The 21,269-nt window shown below is 39.6% G+C and overlaps 1 protein-coding gene across 1 annotated transcript; it reads left to right on the top strand.

Moving 5' to 3' along the window:
* The first annotated feature begins 1,837 nt into the window (after positions 1-1,837).
* On the top strand, positions 1,838-14,015 carry LOC132766448 (protein FAM240B-like). The gene is made up of 3 exons (XM_060760826.2): positions 1,838-2,039; positions 6,763-6,911; positions 11,982-14,015. The coding sequence occupies exons 2-3, from the start codon at positions 6,766-6,768 to the stop codon at positions 12,112-12,114; spliced, it is 279 nt and encodes a 92-aa protein (XP_060616809.2). The 5' UTR covers positions 1,838-2,039; positions 6,763-6,765; the 3' UTR covers positions 12,115-14,015.
* The last annotated feature ends 7,254 nt before the right edge of the window (positions 14,016-21,269 follow it).

The raw sequence follows: 21,269 nt of genomic DNA, 5'->3' as shown, positions 1-21,269 counted from the left end.
CATAACTTGGGGACTGCCTGTAATAGTCTGTGGCCATAATAATTAGGGGGGGGGGCTGTTTAGTTGGCTCTTTAAAGGTAGAATTTGTTTCTTCTCTTAACGCTTTTCAGTGTAGCTGTTGTATGTCTATCTCCCTCTCTCTTTTCTTTTTTATGCATCTTTATTTTTGATGGCTTATTATTTTGACTGTAAATTAGGTTGTGCTGATATAATAAAAAAAGAGAGGCCTTATATATAGAGTAAGTATAAACCACTGCTTCTTAAGCTGTGGATCCTGACCCCAAATGAGGTCGCCTTTGCTCAGTGTTGTGGTCCCGAAAAAAAATGGCAACAATAAAGGGTTTCTGAATGTCACTTGGTGGCTGTTTCAGACATTTACACAAATCTGTTGTTTACAGGGGATTCTGCAGAAGATGCTTCAGCTGTACTTCATAAAATGGGAAATCAGCCTGTTCAGCAAGTCTTGCAAATGCTGATTTGTTATCAGTAAATGTATCTGATTTTTCTAAACCTACATACCTAGGGTCACTTTCTCAGGATTTGAGTGGGAAAGTTTAATAAGCTCTGGTGTAGACCACAGTGAATTGTACCACTGAATTTAAGTGGAAAAAGCCAGATAGGTATCCATTTGAAGTAGTGGAAGCTAAAAAAAATGTGACTCATTCTATAACAGTGGTTCTTAACCTGTAGGTCATAGACCACCAGTAGGCCACGGACCAACAGTGGGCCACAAGGATGAAAATCCTCTTTATTTTATTTCATTTTATCTTATTTTATTTTATTTCTGCTCCTTTATGCCACCTGCCACTCCGCTGACCATGTCATATGTTCTGTATCAGAAACTAGAGCTGATATGGCGTAACCAATGCAATTTTCTGAATCAGCACCCCAAACCAAATCTAAAGTTGACCAAAAACTGATTTGTAACACTTTTGGTACTAATGTTGGAGAGTGGTCCCTGGTCAAAGTAGTCCCTGGTCAAAAAAATGTTGGGAATCACTATTATAAAGCAATAAATTATTAGAATATAACTTTTGTGATCCACAGTCCCATTGAGGCAGCTGAAATGACTCTGGTTCACAACAAAATCAGGATATCAAAAACTTAATTTCAATGCAGTACAAATCCTTAGGATACCTCAACTGATACTGGCCATGCTGATTGGGGGAGTCTAGAAACTACTGCCCAAAACAAGAAACCTGTCCAAATTTGAGTGTGAGAGGGAGCAAGAGAAAATGAGAGAAAGAGCTTGAAGAAGCTACAAGACTCTTTATAATTGGTGAGAAATAGGGCAGAACGTGACCCCAGGCATGCCAGCAAAGCTTGTGTTTATTCTTTCATCATAGCAGCAGAGCTGGGTACATTTGTCACTCATTCTTAAAAGCTTTGAGGCTGCCTTTGAGTTGAGTTCAGATTTCTTTACTTATGCACAGCCTAACAGCTTAGCTGGAGTCCTATCATGCCCTCAACTGTGTATTCTTATGAAATGACAGTTCAAAAGAAGACCCCCACCATCCCCATCACACACACACACACATCCCATCACTCATTTGGGTAGCCCTATCCTGGAACAAACTGTGTTATACAATGTACACTGCTTAGATCTCTCTGTTTTCTTGGCGAGGACAGAGCTGTGTCCCCGCTAGTCACACGATATCGTGTTCCTAAGATGTTCACTTGTCAAAGAATAACTGTTTCCCTTGAGCCAACTCATGACATCAGTGACACTTGCCAGATATTATACCACGGATCAAATGTGGCATTCAAAGCTGCTGCCTTGGAGCTGTCTGGACACTTCATTTTGTGTATGTTGTAGACTTTACAGGCAGAGATTAGTTTCTTTGCCTCCTGTTGAAACGGTTCAAAAATAGCCATGTCACCAAACCCAAATAAAAATGAGTGACAGAAGAAAAGGTATTTGAAGTCCACACAATCCACTCTCAGTCTGTTAGAAAGAGAGAACATAAAGGTGAAGGCAGCACATTTCCAAACTAACTCCAGAAAGCCTGGTGGAAGAAGCTACTTCTATATTTATTAAAGTAAGCCTTTACCTCTTTCATAGATTATTGCGATACACAGCACACTAAGTGAATATACTCTAATTTTTTAAAAAAAAATACAGTTAATAATGCAATGTAATGCCTACTGCATGTCATTCCCTCCTTCCATGTTGCTGCATTTTAATATAGTATTATTTTTCTTAGATATTTAAGGTCAGTTGTTCTTAATGGTTTTTATATCTGTTTATTAATGTAGTGTTTCAGTGGTTATTAAAACAGTACATTAACATGTGGCACCTTATAATATGCCCCTAAAGGTAATGTTTAATAAGATAACAATTCCGTGTCATATCCTTGTACTAACAATGACTTAGAAACTATGTATTTTCTTTTATTTTTAATTTAAAACATGTTTAATGCTAATGCTATGTTTACATACAATGACTTCATTTTAATGCTTTCCAAACCTAACCTTGAATGAAATTGCATTGATTGTAGTTATCTTGATAGATATAGAACTAGCTTTTAAGCATGCTAACACCATGTTTATAAGCTTTTATTGAAGGGTTTTTAAAATACTAATGAAAATTAAACTTAGAGTACACTCCGATGCATATCTGCTAAGATATGAATCACTGAGTTCAATGGGGCTTCTACATTTAGAATTACACTACAAGGCTACAATTATACCCATTTATTTGGGGGTAAGTCAAATTGAATTCAGCATAGCTTGTATCTGCATACACGTATATAAGATCACACTACAAACGTGGCTTAAACAATCAGTCCCTAAAGTACTCAAGTGGTCTTGAAATCAGAAACTCTGTCCTGGCCTTGAGGTTTTAGATACAAGTGGAGAGGGGTGGAAAATGAGACACACACCAAAAAATACCACCAATGTTACCTTTTATGAAATTTCAATACAGACATGATACCTTGTGATGTGTTCAAAAGAAAATAGCTGCAGAACTAGGGCAGACACTCAATGCTCTGTTATACTTTAATTTACACTGAAAAATAACTCACCTGCATTTACATATAAAATGCAAACACTTTTACAAATTAGCTTCCCTCGGGTGCAACAGAATTATTCTCAATGAATTGCTCGATGTCACTAGGAAAGTTAAACTGAATGAAACATACATAAATTAACTCTAACGTCTTGTGCCACTCTAGAATTCAGCAAAATGAAGCTAAACTGAAGAAAGAACATTTAGTAGACTACTTCATTGACTGATTGATCAAGTTATAGTATATCTGTATTGTCTGCCAGCTCACAAGAACTCAGGAGGCAATTAACATTTTTCTGTGTTGGGTGCGACTTGAGAAATTGCAAGTTGCTTCTGGTGTAAGAGAATTGGCCGTCTGCAGGGACGTTGCCCAGAGGATGCCTGGATGTTTTACTATCCTGTGGAAGGCTTCTCTCATGTCCCTACATGAGAAGCTGGGGCTGACAGATGGGAGCCCACCTCCCCGGATTCAAACCACCAACTTTTTAGTCAGCACTCCTGCTGGCACAAGGGTTTAATCCATTGCATCACCAGGAACTCCATGAACAAATGAAAGCTAATTAAAACTATATAAGAACATTTTTAAAATACATTAAAATACAATGGGCCCTTGGTATCAACTGGAGTTTGGTTCCAGGACCTCTCATGGATATCAAAATCTGTGGATATCCAAGTGCCATTACATACAATGGAGTAGTAAAATAGTGTCCCTTATATAAAACAGCAAAAGTTTTGCTTTTGGGATTTTTTTCAAGATGTATGGCTGAATCCAAGAATGTAGATGCTGTATATATTTCAGATTTCAATATTAATGTCAAAAAATAGTATAACTTTACATAGGATTTGTTCTACATTAGAACAGTAAAGGCAAATATCACTTAAGTAAAAAAAACATTAAATATTAAATAATCAGAAAAATAAAATAAGGTGTAAATGGTAATAATAATAATAATAATAATAATAATAATAATCATCATCATCATCATCATCATCATCTTTATTTATACCCTGCCACGATGGGAACTCAGTGTGGCTTACATGAGGCCAAGCCCGAAACAGCAATTACAATAAAGAAAAACCAAGATATAACGCTAACCGAATCTGGGAATCCACTACTGCAAATGTATTTTTTAAATTCCTAAATGCAGTCTAAAACCTTTTCTTATCATGTCAGAAGTGATTTGAGAAACTGCAAGTCACTTCTGGTGTGAGAGAACTGGCCATCTGCAGAGACGTTGCTCAGAGACACCCAGATGTTTTACCATCCTGTGGGAGGCTTTTCTCATGTCCCCACCTGGGAAGCTGGAGCTGACAGATGGATGCTCACTCCATCTCATGGATTCGAACAGCAGTTCTGTCAGCAAAAGGGTTTAATCCATTGTGCCACCGTAGCTCCTAAATCAATCAATCCTAGTATCCAGCCTTAAAACAGATAAAACAGCAGTTTCAGACACTGAATGCCATGCAGAACATATCTGCATGGCATGTTTTGGCTGTCCACTAGAAACATAGAAGATATGGAACCAGAGCAACTTTCTTGAGTAGGGAAGTGAGGAGAGTGAATGAGCACCAGAGTGAGGATATCACAAATTAAGTTTTCACTTGGGTGAAAAAGTTTAAATATTTGTATACAGCATGAATATTCTTGGAAAGGTTCATAAGAGAACCTTATAGCAGAAAGCAGGAATTTCAAGTTCATTGTGGTGTTCTTCTTTCTTACATACACAAATGTATAGTTCATCAGAATACTGACCTAAAGTGTGTAAAGAAATTACGGAGTGTTCTCTGTTTTTAACGAAAGAAACTGCAAATCAAGTTCTCCATCTGATAGCAAACTCAGGTAGTAAATACCAACAGGATTGTTGCCAGAACAGGCCTACTAAAACGAATATATTGGCATTGTTGGAATAAGTTCTTCAAAAGGGCTTTTTAAAAGTATTCCCAGCTTCTGAAAATGGATCAATGATGTCTCAGGAAGCACAGATTATTTTTGGGTCTCCTCGAGATGGGCCAGTAGTTCTGGTAAATGTCAAGTGAATTCTGTTTCTGGATTTCACAAAGTTGTTCCCGCTTCTGCATGAAGTCACAGCCTAACTATACCACGGTTTCATCCATTCTTTTTTCTCCTCTGCTTGAATCATGGTTAATTCTGATGTGGGCTGAGCTTCTTTCCCTTCCCATCATTCCCTCCCCATGTGTTTTCCCCCACTATCCACATTCCTTGACGGACACATATCACTTTAGAACTATAACGGCAAAGGAAGGGAAGCAAGAAGAAAAAAAATTCAATCTGCTAAATAGAATGATAAATGTAAATGTAGAGATGTATTGATTCTGCAACTTAACGCTCTCCTCCCCATGTTTGTGAAGCTGTGGGTAACTCAGCAGATTTCAAATATAGATGGGAACAATAGTATATATAGATTATCTTTTTCTCACTGGCTTCCAGTTTGCTATATCACAGTTCTTAATCTAGCTAATGAATGTTGGATATCAAGCATTCAAAACATCTCGACATCTTGAATAGCTTGGGTAGTACAAGGGAGCTGATTTTCAGTCTAGGTTTAAGCACCTCTTTTAAGAATGGCAACGAGTTATATTGGGTGTTTTATAAGGAGGAACAAACAGCAGACTGTCATTGAGAGGCTAAACTTGTCTATTGTAAAAAGTTTTTATTAACGAATTATTTGTGTTTATTTCAATATATCTATAAATTTGTAACTTTGAAAAAAAAAAAAGAAAGATAACGGGGAAAGAAAGGCAAACCTCCATAGGAAAAGCCACTTCCCCATTCCAAACATCAATAAATTGGACCTCTTAAGAGGTACAGAAGGAATGAAGCAATGCAGACAGACTTGGGCTTTTCTCTTGGCTGCATCAAAAAGTCCCAGAGCAGAATACAACCCAACATGCTATGGGTTTAAAAATGGTGACTAGTGTCAGAAATCCATGACAAAATAAACCAAAAGACAGGATACATCATATGGATCATTGGGGGGGGGGGGGGGGGATGTAAAAATGTATGGATGAAGAAATGTGTGGAGCTTTTTGAAGAAAGTATTCTTGCACGAATACTTGCAATATGTACAAATTAAAATAATAATAAAAAGCACACAGAAAATATTTAGAGGAGTGTTTTATTGCACTCCAAAACATTCTGGTGATATTTCATACAAGAACTAGTAGTGCCTGATCTTATCCTGAAAGCTTTAACCAAGTCTGTAAACTTAAGGGAAAATTCATTCAAAATGGCACTACTGTATTGAGTTTTAAAATGTCAAAGTAGAAGGAACGCTTCTGTCAAATGCAAACAGGGATTTTTGAAAAAATTTAACATTTTGAGGGATGATTTTGTTTGGCAGTGGTCAAAACTGAGTTGCAAACTGTCCACATAAATATGTGAGAAGGGCAAGAAGACAACTATAATTTTGAGAGGCCGGCTTGAGAGGGGCAATATATTCTATTGTAATAGACGAACCCAATTGAGTAGTTATAGTGCAACATATTCTTATGTATGAGACAGGCTATTCTGATGAAATATAAACTGATGTAGCCTGAGATGTAGCTCTAGCCAAACAACTTATTTTAAAAGGAGTCATATATTTTCACATTTCAATTATCAATTTAAGAGAAGTTTTTCATTTTTGCCATTCAGGTAAAAGGGAACCCACTGTTTTCTTTGCATATATATTTTTCCTCAAAAGATCACTCATAAGAATTCCTTTCTGTACATTCTGTTGCTTTCTTTCCAGAAAATGAACAGATATACTGGCTCCAAACGCCATCATGTGGTAGTCCATGATGCCCATGGCTTGAAGAATTTCTGGGAGGAAATCATTGAAACACACAGCAAGAGCAAACAAATAGAAGATTCACGATTGACCAGAAGTGCTTTGAACAAGTAAGAGAGATATTTTGTTGTTTTTAAAGTAACTGCCACATCTACAAGCTGCTTAACAAAAGAAAGTACTGTATCATGAAAGTATCAAGAGATATTTCCAATATTTTTGTTGACTGAACATTAAACAGAGCTCTCCACTGAATACCCCACTCTCTGCAGTTAGGCAGTGGGTGTTCCCTGTCTAGAAGGAACCTAACTCCATTTTGATTATATTTTCAAGAAAAAGCCAAACAGACATCACTCAGCAATGCTTTATAGATTAGAGCAGAGTTTCTCAACCTGGGGGTCGTGAGGGGGTGTCAAAGAGGTCGCCAAAGACCATCAGAAAACACAGTATTTTTTGTTGGTCAAGGGGGTTCTGTGTGGGAAGTTTGGCCCAGTTCTGTCATTGGTGGGGTTCAGAATGCTCTTGGATTGTAGGTGAACTATAAATCAGAGCAATTACAACTCCCAAATGTCAAGGTCTATTTTCCCCAAACTCCACTAGAGTTCATATTTGGGCATATTGGGTATTCATGCCAAGTTTGGTCCAGATCCATCATTGTTTGAGTCCACAGTTCTCTCTGGATGCAAGGGAACTACAACTCCAAAACTCAAGGCCAATGCCCACCAAACCCATTGGTAGAGTTCAGAATGCTCTTTCATTGTAGGTTAACTATAAATCCTAGAAACTACAACTCCCAAATGACAAATTCAATCCCCACCACCAACCCCACCAGTATTCAAATTTGGGCATATTAGGTACTTGTGCCAAATTTGGTCCAGTGAATGAAAAAACATCCTGCATATCAGATATTTACATTATGATTGATGACAGTAGCAAAATTACAGTTATGAAGTAGCAATGAAAATAATTTTATGGTTGGAGGTCATAACAACATGAGGAACTGTATTAAGGGGTTGTGGCATTAGGAAAGTTGAAAACCACTGGATTAGTGGACGTTGTTGTAATGCTTTAACTCATTTGCTTACCATTGGCCATGCTTAAAGCAGATGATGAAAGCTGCAGGCTAAATCATCAGCAGGATGGCAAGTTTTCCATCTCTTTTTATATACAAGCAGACCTTGTAAATGTTACTTGTTTAGATACCAGACTCCCTAGCTGGAATGAATGTGCTGGATGAATATGCTTGCCTGAGTATAAAAATACCCTGTTCTAGTGAACCAGATGAATTGACTGCCATGTTTGCTATTCTAACCAAATATAGCAAAAACTCTGTGTTCCTTTCTTTCTTATATCCAGAAAAAGTGATTCAAGAAAATAGATAGTAAGAAAAGGAAAGCTTCATCCTATCTCTATCATTCGATTTCTACCTTAAGTTGGTGAAGTCAATTGTTTTTATTTATTTATTTATTTATTTATTTATGACATTTATATGCTGCCCTTCTCACCCTGAAGGGGACTCAGAGCGGCTTACCACCACGGGAACCTTATTTGTGAGGTTAATGTGTTTCTGGAAGGTTAGGAAGATCTTTGGATCAACAGATAAGCATTTTGTCCCTTCTCTGATGCCAACTCTCCCTTTTTTGGCACCAATTTCAACACAAAGTAAAACTATTGAGGCCAGAGTATCCCTACAAAATAACACAGGGCCCTTCCACATAGCCATATAACCCAGAATATTAAGGCAGAAAATCCCACAGTTTCTGCTTTGAACTGGGTTATCTGAGTCCACACTGCCATATATTCCAGTTCAAAGCAGATATTGTGGGATTTTATTCAGTTGTGTGGAAGGGGACACAGTTTGTCTGTTCAAGCACCCATCTCTGCTTATGTAGTTGATAGACCTGTCTAGAAGTACTATTACAATACAGTAGTACTTGAAAAAGCTCATGGTCTAGAACGGTTTAAACATAAAAATATGATCTGGGGAACTGAGGGCTTGAATGTATTAGCACCACATCATTAGAACTGCCCCATGACACATTTCAAGGTTAGAGAAAGCTTTGTACAGACATCTTCATCGGCAATGAAGTGTTTTCCCCTATTGTTGAGTATGGACGAGAACGGAGCTTAGTGAGAACACAAGCCATGATCGCTCATTAGAAAACTATTGAACTCGCAGTTTCAGTGTGAGAATAAGCTATGTTATAGATTTCAAAAATATATAGCCTTTCGTCAGACATGTCACCTGCTGCAAAATAACATCCAACAGCTCCATTCAAACTAGACTTTATAAAGCACAAGCTCTTCAAAAAGACTGTATAATTCAAACAATGTGCCTTTATCTCGGTAGGATAGGTATGCTGACCTCACGGAATACTGAGCACTTGTCTAAAGCGCTGAATTGAAGGCAAATATTCTCTTTGTGTTCCCTGGGCTGTTGTAGTTGACACGGAACACTTGGTCAAACTTTGAGAAGGGTTGCGGGGAGAGAGAGGAAGAGAGAGAGAGAGAGAGCCTGTGCTTTGAATAAAAACATTCCCAGCTGATTCCACTGAATTTTAAAATTCTTAAATAAGACCTCTGGAAAATGCCATTTTTGCTACAGGGCAGATTGGACTAAAAAAAGTTAAACTATAATTTGTAATCTCAAGTGGAAAGAAAAAGAAAATGAACACATCTTTAAAAGGCCATTCTGGACTTATTGAAACATTAAAAGAGGCAGGCAACAATGGCCTGTAGCATATTGAGAGCTGTGGTGAGGTGACATTTAATTCTAGGCTAGAATGCTGAATGCTTTATTTTCACAGTTCCAGTGGAAAGCTAATCTCGTAACAAAGCCATCCAGTAATGGCATCCAGAAGAACAATCCATCTCACTATACACATGTTATGCCAGTGATGGGCAACTCTGGCAGATCTAGGAGTCAATTACAGTATCTGTGATTTTCAGATGACCAGAATGATTTAAAAAATGAGGGGAAGAGAAGTGGCTCGCTGCTTAGTTCTATTTTTTCCAAAAAAATGGTTTTCAAAAGAATAAGGGTAGATCTACACTGTAGCATTAATGAAGCTTGACACCACTTCAACTGCCACAACTCAGTGCTATGTAATTATGGAAGTTTTAAGGGGCCACGATGGTGTAGTGGGTTAAACCACTGAGCTGCTGAACTTATTGACCAAAATGTCACCGGTGTGAATCTGTGAGGTGGGGGTGAGCTTCAGTGGTTAGGCCCAGCTTCAGCCAACGTATCAGTTCAAAAACATGTAAAAGTGAGTAGATAAATAGGTATTGCTTCAGCAGGAAGGTAACAGCACTCCATGCAGTCATGCTGGTTAAATGACCTAGGAGGTGTTGACGGACAATGCTAGCTCTACGGCTGTATTATTTATCGTGTCATCAGCAACCATACCATTGTATTACAATTCTAACAGAGCAAAACAAACACACAGATTAAAAAGAAAAAAAAACACACAGAGATTTTTGCAAATTTGGTAGTTGGTTAAATGTCCTTTGACCAGTATCTGGCCACTTGGAGTGCCTCTGGTGTTGCCGCAAGAAGGTCCTCCATCGTGCATGTGGCAAGGCTCAGGGTGCATTGTAGCAGGTGGTCAGTGGTTTGTTCTTCTCCGCACTCGCATGCCGAGGATTCCACCCTGTAGCCCCATTTCTTAAGATTGGCTCCGCATCTCGTGGTGCCAGAGCGCAGTCTGTTCAGCACCTTCCAAGTCGCCCAGTCTTCTGTGTGCCCAGGGGGGAGTCTCTCATCTGGTATGACCCATGGATTGAGGTGCTGGGTTTGGGCCTGCCACTTTTGGACTCTTGCTTGCTGGGGTGTTCCAGCGAGTGTCTCTGTAGATCTAAGAAAACTCTACGGCTTAGAAATGGAGATGAGCACCTCCCCCCAAGAGTCAAGCACGACATGACTTTATATGAAGGGGAAACCTTTGCCAATAGTTTAACAAGGTCTTTAGCCTTCCCTACTAAAAAGAGCTGAGTCCTCAATAAACTCCAGAATTCCATAATTTTAGGTCATGGCAGTTAAATGGTCTCAAACTGCAGCAATTCTACAATGTAGATGCGCTCAAACTCACCAAGATACTCCATAGCCTATGTAAAAATCAAATTACCCTCTTCCCATCCAAAACTTCCAGCGGAGGCAATTTGCTCACTTTTTTGGCTATGGAAAGAGTAGTCAGGATGGGTTGGGAAGCACAGAATATTCTCGAGGCCACACTTTTTCTATTCTAAGTATAAGGCACCTTTAATTTTTAATATATTTGTTGTAATAACTGCTGAAAGAGCAGTACATATGTTTCTAGAACTCCAGGAAGGAGTGACAGTTTATTCTTGCAGAATTTTACCATAGCTACATATCCAAAAGGCACCTCTAGATAAATTTGAGACCAGGGATCAATTTTCCAGACATTCTGGTTCCTAATGTCAATTGATAGCAGGTCATTTCTTCCATATTGGTCCTCTGGAGGTAACTTGAGAGCAATTTGATTAATTAAATCTTCCCGCTTTCCTAAGACATCTTTTGACCAGCTGGCCATACATTAAGAGCCCAGCTAGACATATGGGGTGCTGCTATATTGAACATTTGTTTTCTTAATTCAGAATGAATGTGGATCAGCCCCTTGACTTTCGTTTTGCCCTTGTAGTTCCACAAACAAATGTGTCTGGATTTGCAAACATCCCATCATCTCCAATGTATGAGTTATATGACTTTTCCTACAGCACTTATGCTTCATCCAGAGAATACCCAAAGGAACATGCAGCATGTATCTCTGATGACATAGTGCCTGTGGTCACAGATTTCCTTGATGTTATTTCCAGTGCCTGCATTATGCGACTTTTCCTACAAGGCAGCACTTTTGCTTCATCCCAGAGAATACCCAGAGGAAGAGCAGCATGTATCTCTAATGACAGCATTTTCCCAGTTGTTTGACTCCCCAGGAATCTAGCAATGTCACCAGGTTTCATGCTGCTGATGAGTTATACCATTAGTATTCTCTCTGTGTCCCAAGCCAGAAGGCCAGAGAAATACCTAGGCTCAATTAACACAAGACAAGTGTATTGGTGATGAAAGAAAAGGGACAGCATTGGTATCACTCAAAAGAGCTGAACATTTGGAAAATTTGGCTGGGGAGCCACTGATGAGAATGTTTGTTCCTTCTTCCCAGGCTCCGCCGCGAATGGGCTCAGAGACTGGAAGGTCGAATAAAGATGCTTCAGAAGACAAGCGAAAAACCCAAAGTGCAGGGTAGCCTGCTGCCAATTGAAACTTTTCAGCCGATGCATAAAACAGCAGCCTAAAATGGTTGCTGAAATGAAAGAGGGCTTATCGTTCTCAATGACTGAATCTAATTTTGATCTTGCACGCACCGTTATGAATGTGAACAGAAATTCCAGTGAATTCTAAGGTATAAACGAGCAAGGAAGAGAGATCAAACTCAGTTCATACTTTACTTCAAAGTTCAGTATAGCTCAGATAATCACAAAATCATTATGATTAAGAGTTCAAAGCTTATGGTTTCAACTAAAAGTATTACTATGTCTCTGTTAGCTTATCACATTGATCAAGTGATAGCTTTATCGTACTTTGGCAATAAAGAATTATTTTCTTTCTATGTGATGACGATGATGACAATGGTGGTGGTGATGATGATAACGCTCGAATTTGCCTTCTATATGTATCCCTGGAATCCCCCACCCCTCACCCCACAAACTGGGCTTCTTGAGGCTGAAGCGCCTACAACAGTGGTTCTCAATCTGTGGGTTGCCAAGTGTTTTGGCCTACAGCTCTCAGAAATCCCAGCCAGTTTACCAACTGTTAGGATTTCTGGTGATTGAAGGCCAAAATATCTGAGAATCCACAAGTTGAGAACCACTGGTCTACAATTTTGAGAAGGTCAAGCATCTTCTTGCATCACCTGCATTAGAAATAGCAAATGTTCCTTTAGAAATATTTTTTCCAAGTTGAACTGTCTACTCACACTTTCATTTCAGTAAAATAATCTGTTAAGGATCATCTCTATTTTCCTAGAGTAGGTAGAAGGAGGGTGGAAGCTAAGTAGCCATTACATAAAGATCGGTGACTAGATTCATTCAATGAACTCTCAGTGGTGACTCTCAGCCTGTGTATCCCCAGGTGTTTTGGCCTATAACTCCCAGAAATCCCAGCCAGTTTACCAACTGTTAGGATTTCTGGGAGTTGAAGCCCAAAACATCTGCCAACCTACAGGTTGAGAACCACTGTATTAGCAAGACAGAACTAAAAAGAAGGATAGGCAGATAGGAAGCTGGAAGGAAGGAAGGAAGGAAGGAAGGAAGGAAGGAAGGAAGGAAGGAAGGAAGGAAGGAAGGAAGGAAGGAGTTCAGTTCTAGGAACAATGTGATTAACCCTGTATGTAAATGTTATTGAGATTGAAGAAGAGAGGTTTGGCAATATTACAAAAAAAAGGATGAAGTGTCACTTGATCACTAATCACATGATAGGCCTCTAAATCATTAAAGAATAACAGACAACTGAATTTGCATCATCTGTAGCACATCCGGTGAGCACAACTGTCTTGATAGGACTGAAGAGTAAAGTTCCCCTCCAAAACTATCATTGGCAAGAACAGCACAGATCTGTCATTTGAATCTTATCTCAAGTGTCACTGTTCTTTTGGGATGCACTCCCCTCTGACTCAGAACTCCCCAGCCAGAAACACCAATGAGCTTAATGACAAAATGTTCTTCATTTAGTTATAGCAGGATTTAAGGCAGAGAATGAATGGATGTGAGTGACAGGTATTAGAAAAGATTATAGCGAAAGCAGAAATCTCTGAGGCTATTCAGGATTGCTTCATTGTGAATGATTTAGTATATTTTATGATCAGAGGGGGAAATGCTGTTTTGACGAAGGTGTAGATTACATTAAAATTAGAGTCAAGAATGTCTGTGTAAGTGAGCAGAGAAATTAATGTTTGGCATAGAGACAGCAATGCAATTTATCAAAACATCCATGAAAAGCTATGCCAGATGCCATTTGCAATCCTGGATTAAGCCATCCAGAGTGACTTCATGAAAGACACATTTTATGGGACTTGTTTTCATCACCATCTTGGTAATGCACTTGGAAGCAATCAACAGAGAGATTATAAAGAGTCTATACAGTATATGATTGTGTGCAGCTATACTGTCTTCTTCTTTTAATAAAATATGATGAGCAATATCAAATTTAGGCATTCTTATTTTTGCAAGAGGTTTGGGCAAAAGTAACACAAGGAACTTTCACTAAAGGCATGGGACATTTTATCAGTGGACACCTGTGGAGAAAGAGAATGTGTTTATCGGCTGTCATCAAGTATATTTTTATGAAATCTCGTCTATGCTGAGGGTCAAATGAAATGTCACATTCAATGTTCAGCTAGCTCCTCTGTCTATGAATTTTCTACATTTAAGTACAAGTGTCAGGCCCTAATTTTCTTTCTGACTTCGGGATGAGAGGAAATCTTGGGTGGAAAGATGGCTATTGCTTAACCTCTTTGAAGATGTGTTCGAGATGAGTCAAGAATAAAAGAAGAACCTTCAGAATCTGGAAAAGAGATAATCAAACAGAGCAACTGGAGTGAGGCAGATGAAATGACAGATTATCTATCACTTTCCAAGTGTGCAGGGCATGTGTTTAAGGGGGCAGACAGCTGCCCTCCCCCAACATTTCCCCTTTGCTTTTAAATTTTGCTCCAACTGGTTTCAAGAGAAAGGAATAACTTATCCAGAACTTGGAAATATTAGAATTCATGATCACCTGAACACTCCCTGGAAGCCAAGATGATTTTAGCTACATCAAGAGAAGACATGACTCACTAGAAGATACAATAATGCTTGGAAAGGTGGAAAAGAGGGTCACATTTCAGATACTGTACATAGATTTGCTCAAGGAAGCCATGGCCCTAGTCTGTAAGAACTGATAGGGCTGTTGCTGACAGGGTGATTTGGAGGCCTCATAGGGTCACCATAAATCAAAGTTAACTCGAAGGCAGTTAAATAAGAAATAACTTTTCAGGGTTTAAAGCATCTCCATTTCAATGTTAAAAAGAGGTTATTTCTTATTTAGAATAGCTGCACAAGGATATGCCTGCTTTGTGTTAAGTTAGGTTTGAGTAAAAAGGCTCATGTATCATGGATGAATGCAGTCCACTGATTGCAGACAGATTCAGAACCTCTTGAGAGTAATCACTAGTCAAAAAGTCCCCCAAGAGCTGACTTTACAATTTAGATTTTAGAGTTGGCTGACAGATATGAAAAATTACTTATGCCGTAAACAGACAACCTACTGCTAAGAACACTGAAAAGTCTCAGGAGCATTATTTATTCTTGCAGCTACACAGAATGTATTTCATTATTAATTGGGCTCCTAATAGCATTCATTACCGGCAGTTGTGTGCCTGTAACTACTCTGTGAAGATCTAAATGCCACTCATTTCTAATCAAAAGGCAGCTCCAGAGATTTCTGAGGACCTGCATATTAGAGACAAGTTCTTTTTTTCCAATACAAAAACAGCTTCTTGTTTCCTCATATATATTTATTTGTTCCAGTTCAGAATGATCAAACGAAGTCACTCACAGCTTTTGACAAATACTGACATTGCATTATACAGTACAATCACCATATCTGTGCTACTGGTATCAACTGTTTCATTTATCCACCTCTGAAAAAATATGTCCTCTCTAGGTATTTTCTAGGTTCTCCAGAACAACTGGTTGAAATTCATTTATAGCTTTGTTTTCAGTTCCATAAATAATGCTTGTGGCCAAAATGAGCAAAAAAATCCTTATAATGGGCTGTGCCAGGTCTTTTCTCCACTGGATTGTATAAACAGAGATTGATGGGCATTTATCAAGGGATGCTTTAGCTCCATTGGATGAACTTTCTACAATATTATGCTTCTTTCACCCATTTCAGCTAGATCTTGTCTTGCTTCTCCTCTGCTTCCTTACCACAACACAACAAGGACACTTTCAGGCATAAGATAGAAAGGTGGGGTGTTAGGGGTTTAGGGGGAGGAGGGGGCCATTGACCACTTGTTTGAAAATTCTATCCCTTGATTAATTTTTTCTTGAATCTGCAGATTTCTCGCATTACATAGAGAGAGGAACTGGAAATTGCTAACACAAACAACTCTTACATTTATTGTGCTTGCATTCTGTTAGCAACTTTGCCTGCCCTTTTATTTTGGATGCCTAGACTGTATTTCTAAATGATCAACCCCAGTTTTAAGTTACTAGAGTGCTAGAAATTTTGTAACTGAAGAAAAAAGTGAATTAAAATTCTTATTTGAGAGCCAATGTCCCCATTCTATCCCACCCAGCCCAGTAGCTACTCTACTGGACAGTGGCCAGATGAGAAAAATACAAGGCTCCTGTCTGTTTTAACAGCTATATAGAAATGTAATTTTCAATAAATATAGCAGGGTTGTGAATGATATGGTGTTCCAGATATTGATGAACTGCAGCTCCCAGTATTCTGCCTTACTGACTATATTAGCCAGGGTTGTTGGCACTTGCATTCCAGAAAGCTCAGCGAGACCGCCCTATTCCCATCCGAAACTATAGCTTGCCTGACAAACTGTTGGAATTTTCCATGCAACTTTTCTCTTCTGTGCAACTTTTAACAGTGTGGATATCTTGCCATTTTCCCTTTGGAAACCCTAGAAAAAGAGCTGGCAAGTGCTGGAAAAAATAGGCAAGCCACTTGTTTGTTTATGTTGCAGCTAGAACACTTCCGTCTGAACCTGTTGTACTGCTCTCTCAGCCCAGTAGCACCTCAATTGTCCACCAAGCACCCATGTGTCATAAACAAAGTTAACTACTGAGTTGCTGTGTGGCCATGATCCAGAAGCATTCTCTCCTGATGTTTTGCCCACATCTATGGCAGACATCCTCAGAGGTTGTGAGACCTCACAACCTCTGAGAATGCATGCCATAGATGTAGATGAAACTTCTGGAGAAAATGCTTCTGGAACATGACCATACAACCCGGAAACCTCACAGAAACCCAGTGATTCAAGCCATGAAAGCCTTCGACAACACAAGGTTAATTACTGTTACAATAAGTTTACAGGACTAAACAGTTGTCCTCTGGTCTCTCAACTAGCAATGTGGAAAAGGACTTTTATCACATCAGCCTGTTGTTTCATAGCAATTCATTTTTTACTCAAACAGAACATACCAATTTGAAAACAATCACCTTCACAACTGTTTGTAGTCATGCTATTGTGTGCCCATCCCTTTGCTCCTCCCCAGGTCCTCTCTTTCTTCCTGTCTTGCTTCTTACCCCTTCCCTTGCCTCACTCCCCACTTTCTCTAGGCTTTGCAAAATGGGTCTGTTCCCCTCCCCCATGTTATTTTTTCAAACATAGGAGATGGAGACATGGGTCCCTTACTCTTTTTATTTTATTTGAATACAAGTTACTCTATTGAGGAGTAAACTCAGTTGGCAATCAGTGGAGTGGAGGATTTGGAACAATAGGCCCAAAGTATTGAATTAAGTAGTGCTTTTCTCAGGAGAGGGAGAGTGAAATCAGAGCTAACCTTGCTAAGCCTCCATCTCCCATCTTCAGAACTCATGCTTCCATATATTATACCAACCTCTGCCTGTTTGTCAAAGGCAAGAGAGAGAGAGAGAAAGAGAATCATGCCCATTCATGCAGTGACATTAGGAACCATAGATGGGTTTTTCTCCATCAGTGAAATTGTACGCTCCATCAAGAATTTAAATGCAAAGCAATAACAGCAAAGACATGATGTGTGGCAAGTACCAGCAGCTACAGACACTATTATCCTACTGTAATTTATCAGCCTCATGTGATAAAGTCCTAACTTGCTTCAGGTTCCACTCATGCTATATACAATTTGTACTCGTGACAAATAAAGTATCAAAGCTAATGTCCCATTTCTGCCTTCTATTTCCATAATTGGTAGCTGATTGGAATATTCCTCCAAAAGAGTTTGAAAGATGCAACCATGTTAATCCAAAATATTTTTGCTTTAGGTGCTCAGTTTTCCAAGTCCAGGATAGCCATGAGTGCGTTTTCTTCCATAACTGCAACCAACATTATTTATCTTCTTAACGCCCACCAAATTTTAGAATTCATAACTAGCTGTGCATTGTTTATTCGACCTATTCACTGTGTTCTTTATTTTTTTCATTCATTCTGTTGCTGAAATCCTATTGTTTTCATTTTTTAACACCTCATTCAACAGTCTAGTCTGCTCCTTCCCTACAGACGTTCATTTCTTATTGTTTCACAAACTGAACTCCCTAAAAGAAAGAGCGGAAATCTCAAAACAATCATGACTGAATTAACCTTCTTGAATATGTTTGCCATGCATCACGGGGGAACAGCAGGGGCTTAAGCAATGATGTGAAAACTATTCCAATAAAATTGACAAGATAAATCGCACAAGGCAGTAGACTTCAGCTTTTCTGAAATAGAGAGGCAAGGTTAATCCTAACCTTTAACATAGAGCCCACTTTTGAGGGGAGCCATAATAAGTTATACATTCATGCAAAGCATATTTTCTTTTTATTTGCATCCCACTTCTTCTTGAGAGGGGAGCAGAAAACATATGATTATGATGATGATGATCAGTTATAAAGAAAGGTATCTACCCAACTTCTTTTCTGAAAGTGACTTTCTTCCAGACTACTCTTTAAGGTAGTCATGTCCATGTGTGTGTGTGTGCATGTTAAATAATAATAATACCTTTATATTTATACCCCACCAACCATCTCCCCAAGGGGACTCGGGGTGGCTTACAAGGGACAGGCCCAAAAAATTATAGATTAAAAACAGAGACACAATTAAAATCAAAGAATAAAATAAAAAAACAAACACAATCATAACAACATCATAAAAAACAATATGGCTGAGATAAAGGAACCATAGTGGAGTTCAGGCTCAGTGATTGCCATAATTCCTAAAAGGAGCCCATGGAAGGTGCCATAGTCAGATGGACAGGGCTGGGGAATACCATTGCGTAACATGTCAAGGTAGCCTCATAGAGGATCAAAGTAAAGTGCAGAGTTTAAAGTAGGAACAGGACAATTTCTGGTGAACTGCCTAATCAAAAGCACAGCTGAAGATCCAGGTTTTTAATTCCCTCTGAAATGAGGACAAGGTAGGAGCCTGTCTGATTTCCCTAGGGAGGAAATTCCAGAGCTGGGGGGGGGGGGGCACCACCAAGAATGCTTTCTCCCTTGTCCCCACCAACTGTGCCTGAGATCATGGCAGAAGAGAGAGCAAAGCCTCCCCAGATGATCTCAGGGTACGCACTGGTTCGTAGGGGAAGATGTGATCGCGAAGATAAGCAAGTCCCAAACCGTTTAGTGCTTTATAAGTGATCACCACATCTTGAATTCAAACCAGAAACATATTGGAAGCCAGTGGAGCTGTTTAAACAGGGGAGTTGACCACTCCCTGTAACTCGCTCCCATAAGTAGCCTGGCTGCAGATCTTTGGATCAACTGAAGTTTCTGGGCCATCTTCAAAGGCAGCCCCATGTAGAGTGCATTACAGTATCCAACCTGGAGGTAACTAGGGTATGGACCATTATGGCCAAGTCAGATTTCATGAGGTACAGTAACAGCTGGTGCACACGCTTTAACTCTGCAAAGGCCCTCCCTGCCACTGTCGACACCTCGGCATCAAGTGTCAAAGTGAAGTCCAGAAGGACCCCCAAACTGTGGGCCTGTGTCCTCAGAGGGAGTGTGACCCCATCGAGCACAGGTAGACACCCTATACCCCGATTGGTCCCACAACTGGCCAGGAGGACCTCTGTTTTGTCAGGATAAAGTTATAGAAACATAGAATCCTAGAGTTAGAAAGGATGTTGTTGTTGTTCATTCATTCAGTTGTCTCCGACTCTTCGTGACCTTATGGACCAGCCCACGCCAGAGCTCCCTGTTGGCTGTCACCACCCCCAGCTCCTTCAAGGTCAAGCCAGTAACTTCAAGGATGACATCCATCCACCTTGCCCTTGGTCGGCCCCTCTTCCTTTTACCTTCCACTTTTTAGAAAGGGTAGAGGCTGCAAAAAAAACCAAAAAACCTCTGGGCATCACATATGGACTTGCCCATCCCTGCATCTCTTTTTTCTTGGATCACAATTCCCAGTGAAACTATACAGGTTGTTTCAAAATTGTGGATCCAATTTCAATGCAGTATATTTCACAATGGCAACATGTTACATATACACAAAAACTAACAAATGGTTTAATATGCATTGTCAAGGTAGATCCAGAAGCAAATTTTAAAAATAACTCCATAAATGAAGAATATCTCATTAGGCCTTATCTTACGGTGCATGGGGCTGTTCTATGGTGGGAGAGGCATCTAGCAGTAATCTTAAAACTCTATGGCTCCCCCTTTCAAGTGATAAGGGCTACATTCATGGATGGTTCATGGTTGCAGGGATGTAGCAAGTTCAAATCAGGTCCATCATTTTGAAGCACCCTGCATAAGGGGACTTGTCACTATGTGTTACGCAATGGTCATTCAATATTGGCTGTGCTGCTTGGGAATGATAGAAGTTGAAGTCCAGCAATATTCAGAAATACATTAAGTTGCCCATCCCAGAATAATGGAAATAACAAGGAAATAAAACATGCTTCCATTGGCCAGAACATGTGCCTTTTGCATTAGTAGAAGTTTCAAAACAAGCTTCAAGGGCAGCTCCTGGAAGAGTAGGTTATACTAAGGCAAGACTGGGAAAAGAAGGCAGGTCTCAAAATGACCATACATCAATCACTGTCCCCTTCCACACAGCTGAATAAAATCTCACATTATCTGCTTTAAACAGTGTGGACCCAGATAATCCAGTTCAAAGCAGATATTGTGGGATTTTCTGCCATGATATTCTGGGATATAGGGCTGTATGGAAGTGCCCGCTGTTAACACAAAGCTGAGCAAAATGCTCCTAGCCATATCAACCAACTGATAATCCAAAAGCAAACCTGGTTCTGAGGGCCCATTTACACTACTCAAGTAATGCAGATTAACTGCATTGGGCTGCATTACATGAGTCGACACTGACCACGTAATGCTGTTTCAAACCGCATTATGTGGCAATGTAGATGGGGCCCAGAACAATCTACAAACCTGGGTTTTTTTGAAGGAGAGTAAACCTTCCAGAAGAGACTTGTGACTTTCTATCCTGGGATCAGTTGATCTCCTAGCCAATAGCATTGTCTTGATTGAGTTTCAGTTTGTCCACCCACATCCAGCTCGTCACTGATTCCAGACAATGGTCCAGGACTTCCATGGCCTTCATGGTTTGTGATTCACTTCCCTCTCTACTTGGTGTGATCCAAGGACAAGCTAGGCTACAGGAAGCACAGCCCACCACTTTTGAAACTGAATCTCCCATATGTTTTTTGCAAGTGCTGATTTAAGGAGTGGGAGAAATTATATAGTTTTAATT

This window comes from Anolis sagrei, chromosome 2 (genome assembly GCF_037176765.1).
Source record: "Anolis sagrei isolate rAnoSag1 chromosome 2, rAnoSag1.mat, whole genome shotgun sequence".
NCBI classification, from domain to species: Eukaryota; Metazoa; Chordata; class Lepidosauria; order Squamata; family Dactyloidae; genus Anolis; species Anolis sagrei.
The sequence above is the reverse complement of the archived record's forward strand: the minus strand, read 5'-3'. Positions and strand labels throughout refer to the sequence as shown.